At 40.2% G+C, this 4595-nt stretch overlaps 1 protein-coding gene across 4 annotated transcripts in view; it reads left to right on the top strand.

Moving 5' to 3' along the window:
- The window catches only part of ZNF585B (zinc finger protein 585B), a 32722-nt gene extending 28380 nt beyond the window's left edge, over positions 1-4342 (top strand). For all 4 annotated transcript variants that reach the window (XM_011950649.1, XM_011950648.1, XM_011950647.1 and 1 more), the window contains one exon: positions 1924-4342. In XM_011950649.1, the coding sequence (XP_011806039.1) occupies positions 1924-3941 (2018 nt within the window). In that variant the 3' untranslated portion in view covers positions 3942-4342. The remainder of the gene's footprint in view (positions 1-1923) is intronic.
- The last annotated feature ends 253 nt before the right edge of the window (positions 4343-4595 follow it).

The following is a 4595-nucleotide window of genomic DNA, read 5'->3' as shown; positions in this document are numbered from 1 at the left end:
CCCATTACATGCTGCTCAATATCTTAGACCAATGTCTGCTGACCCATTACCTCCCTTCACCTCATCCAGCACTGTGTCTGAAGCTTCACTATTCTTCCTGCAATTCTGGATATTTTGTGATACACCATGATCCCCAACTTAGGACAATGTCTGCTGACCCTCAGGAGGGTCCCTGGAGATCACCTCTTCCTTCTTAACATACCCTAGAACCAAGACTGGTCCGCTTCATTATTCCCATTTTACCTTACTCCTAAGTGTATCACTCCTCATGAATTCCAGGAAATATGGAGGAAAACACATTCACTGTACATGACTTTCAATTATTTATCCTTTATATTTATTGTAATGTAATATTTTAGTACTGACATATATATGTGTTTGTATACCCATTTATATAAAAGACTAGTTTTTAGAGAAGTTTTAGGTTCACAGCAAAATGGGGCAGAAGGTACAGAGATTTCCCACATATCCCCTACCCTCACATATACACAGCCTCCCCTATCATCAGCATCTGCCTTCAGAGTGGTACATTTGTTACAACTGATGAAACTACATTGACGCTACGGGCCAAAGTCCATGGTTTAATTTCAGTCTTGATGTGCATTCTGTGGGTTGAGACAGATGAATAATGACATGCATGCATCATGATAGAAGGATAAAGAGCAGTTTTACTGTCCCAATAATCCTGTGTTTTGCCTACACCCCTACACCCCTGCCTATTTTCTTTTGTCTCCATAATTTAGCCTCTGAACCATACAGTATGCAGCCTTTTCAGATGGACTTGTTTCACATAGTAGTGTAGATTTAAGTTTCTTCCATGTCTTTTCGTGGCTTGCTAGCCTTTTTTTTTTTTTTTTGCATTGAATAATATGCTATTGTCTGGATGTACCGTGATTTATTTGTCCATTCACCTGCTGAAGGACATTTTAGTTGCTTCCAAGTTTTGTTGATTATGAATAAAGATGCTATAAACACCTATGTGCAGGTTTTTGTGTGAACATGACTGTAATATTTTAAGGTCATATTTATTGAGATATAATTTACATACAGTAATATTCACCTAGTGTAGAATTTTCAAAGTTTTGACATTTACATCATGCAGTCAGTACCACAATCAAGACAGAGAAGAGTTCCCTCACTTCCCTACATTTCCTCCTTTTACTTTTTAGTCCATCCCTTTCCCCACCCCCAGCCCTTGATCACAAGCCCATTTTCTGTCTGTATAATTTTGCCTTTTCCACATGTTGTATAAATGGAGACATCCTGTGTGTGTCTCTGTGTGTGTATGTGTATGTATCTCTCCTTTTGAGTTTGACTTGTTTCATTTAATGTGATGTATTTGAGATCCATCCATATTGTTATATGAGATAGAAATGGGAAACAAGGTGATGAAAAGATGATTGACATCTTTAATTATCAAGAAAATGAAAATGAAAACCACGAGATACCCATACACACCTTTTAGCATGCCTAACAATAAAGACATAAGCCGGGCGCGTGGCTCACGCCTGTAATCCCAGCACTTTGGGAGGCTGAGGCAGGAGAATGGCGTGAACCCAGAAGGCGGAGCTTGTAGTGAGTGGAGATCGGGCCACTGCACTCCAGCCTGGGCGACAAAGCGAGACTCCGTCTCAAAAAAAAAAAAAAAAAGAAAAGAAATATCTAAGTGATGTTGCTTTAATCAAGAAAATATTGACTACAAATAGGCATTATGAATATAAGGCTATCAGAAGAACAATTCATGTGAACCCAAACATATTACATCCCCGTAAAAACACTATCAATGTGACTCATTTGGAAATGGCTTGAAGCATAATTTAGATTTACACATTCATTATAGAAATGATGCTTCTAAGAATGTTAAGAAGAATACTAAATATGGTAAAATGTCTTTCTGTACTTACTGTGAATGTACTCCAACAGGAGAGAAATTATGGGACCATAATCAACATAGAAAAATCATTGGTTATAAACCAGCCTTCTCTCAAGATCAAAAAATTTATCCTAGGGAAAAATCCTATGGATGTGCCGAATTTGGAAAGAGCTTCACCTGGAACTCACAGTTCAAGGTACATCTGAAAGTTCCTACAGGAGAAAAACTCTATGTATGTGTTGAATGCGGGAGGGCTTTTGTACAGAAGCCAGAATTCAGTACACATCAGAAAACCCATATGAGAGAGAAGCCCTATAAGTGCAATGAATGTGGAAAATCCTTTTTTCAAGTATCATCTCTTTTCAGGCATCAGAGAATTCATACTGGAGAAAAACTATATGAATGTAGTGAATGTGGGAAAGGCTTCCCTTATAACTCAGATCTCAGTATACATGAGAAAATTCATACTGGAGAGAGACACCATGAATGCACTGACTGTGGCAAAGCGTTCACACAAAAGTCCACACTCAAGATGCATCAGAAGATCCACACAGGCGACAGATCCTATATCTGTATTGAATGCGGACAGGCCTTCATCCAGAAAACACAATTGATTGCACACCGAAGAATTCATACTGGAGAAAAACCATATGGGTGCAGTAACTGTGGCAAATCCTTCATTTCCAAGTCACAACTTCAGGTACATCAACACGTTCACACGAGAGTGAAGCCCTATATATGTACCGAATATGGGAAGGTCTTCAGCAATAATTCCAACCTCATTACACATGAAAAAGTTCAAAGTAGACAGAAATCTTCCATATGTACTGAGTGTGGGAAGGCCTTTACCTACAGGTCAGAGTTGATTATTCATCAGAGAATTCACACTGGAGAGAAACCGTATGAATGCAGTGACTGTGGAAAAGCCTTCACTCAGAAGTCAACACTCACAGTGCATCAGAGAATTCATACAGGAGAAAAATCATATGTATGCATGAAATGTGGACTGGCCTTCATCCGGAAGGCACACTTGGTTACACATCAAATAATTCATACTGGAGAGAAACCTTATAAATGTGGTCACTGTGGAAAATTGTTTACTTCCAAGTCACAACTCCATGTTCATAAACGAATTCACACAGGAGAAAAACCCTATGTATGCAATAAATGTGGGAAGGCATTCACCAACCGGTCAAATCTCATTACACATCAGAAAACTCATACAGGAGAGAAATCTTATATATGTTCCAAATGTGGAAAGGCCTTCACCCAGAGGTCAGACTTGATTACACATCAGAGAATCCATACTGGGGAGAAGCCTTATGAATGCAGTACTTGTGGAAAAGCCTTCACTCAGAAGTCAAATCTTAATATACACCAGAAAATTCATACTGGAGAGAGACAGTATGAATGCCACGAATGTGGGAAAGCCTTCAACCAGAAATCAATACTCGTTGTTCATCAGAAAATTCATACAGGAGAGAAACCCTATGTATGCACCGAGTGTGGAAGAGCTTTCATCCGCAAGTCAAACTTTATTACTCATCAAAGAATTCATACTGGAGAGAAGCCTTATGAATGCAGTGATTGTGGGAAATCCTTTACCTCCAAGTCTCAGCTCCTGGTGCATCAGCCGGTTCACACAGGAGAGAAACCCTATGTGTGTGCGGAGTGTGGGAAGGCCTTTAGCGGCAGGTCAAATCTCAGTAAGCACCAGAAAACTCATACCGGAGAGAAGCCCTACATTTGTTCTGAATGTGGGAAGACCTTTCGACAGAAGTCAGAGTTGATTACACATCATAGAATTCATACTGGAGAGAAACCGTACGAGTGCAGTGACTGTGGGAAGTCTTTCACTAAAAAATCACAGCTCCAAGTGCATCAACGAATTCACACCGGAGAGAAGCCTTACGTGTGTGCTGAGTGTGGGAAGGCCTTCAGCAACAGGTCAAATTTGAATAAACATCAGACAACACACACTGGAGACAAACCCTACAAGTGTGGCATCTGTGGGAAAGGCTTTGTTCAGAAATCAGTGTTCAGTGTCCATCAGAGCAGCCACACTTGAGAGAAACAGTGTGAGAAAACCCCACTGAGGGTTGGGTCTGATTGTACACATTGTTGCATGCATGCAGCAGAAAAATATGTATGTTATTGTAAATAGAAACAGCCACATCAGTATGTCACACATGGCTGTTCTGGAGAGGGCCTCTGAGAAGGCACTGTATGAGGCGAGGGACCCTTCCTGCATTGTCACCATCCCCAGCAAACCTTGGGGCATTATTCATACTGACAAGGAACCGAGTCAGTTTGGTGAATAGGAAAAGCCTTCTCATGAAAACAATAGAACACTGTTACCAAATCCTTCATAAGAAAGATCATATTACGGGAATGATAATCCTATTTACTGTGGATTAGGCATAGTGCCAACAGTTTGAATGGTAAGACAATATATATGATAGTGATGAATCCTTCTGTAAGTTGTTCCAGAACACACTGTCTAGCAGGATTGTGGGTATTTTCTCATTCTTCTTTTGAATCCAACACAGTTTTGCATATCCAGTTCCCCATTGAGTATTTCTATCAAGCAAGAGATACCGCAATAAGACAAAACTCCCTATGTATTCAGACACAGACCTCAGAGTGTATGTTGAGTCCCCATTGTCATAGAAAAAGACTTGCAGCCCCCTTCATTATTTGCCAGGACTATTTCTGAGCCCCA

This window comes from Colobus angolensis, unplaced genomic scaffold (assembly GCF_000951035.1).
Source record: "Colobus angolensis palliatus isolate OR3802 unplaced genomic scaffold, Cang.pa_1.0 Scaffold31, whole genome shotgun sequence".
NCBI lineage: Eukaryota > Metazoa > Chordata > Mammalia > Primates > Cercopithecidae > Colobus > Colobus angolensis.
This window is presented reverse-complemented; position numbering and strand designations above follow the sequence as displayed.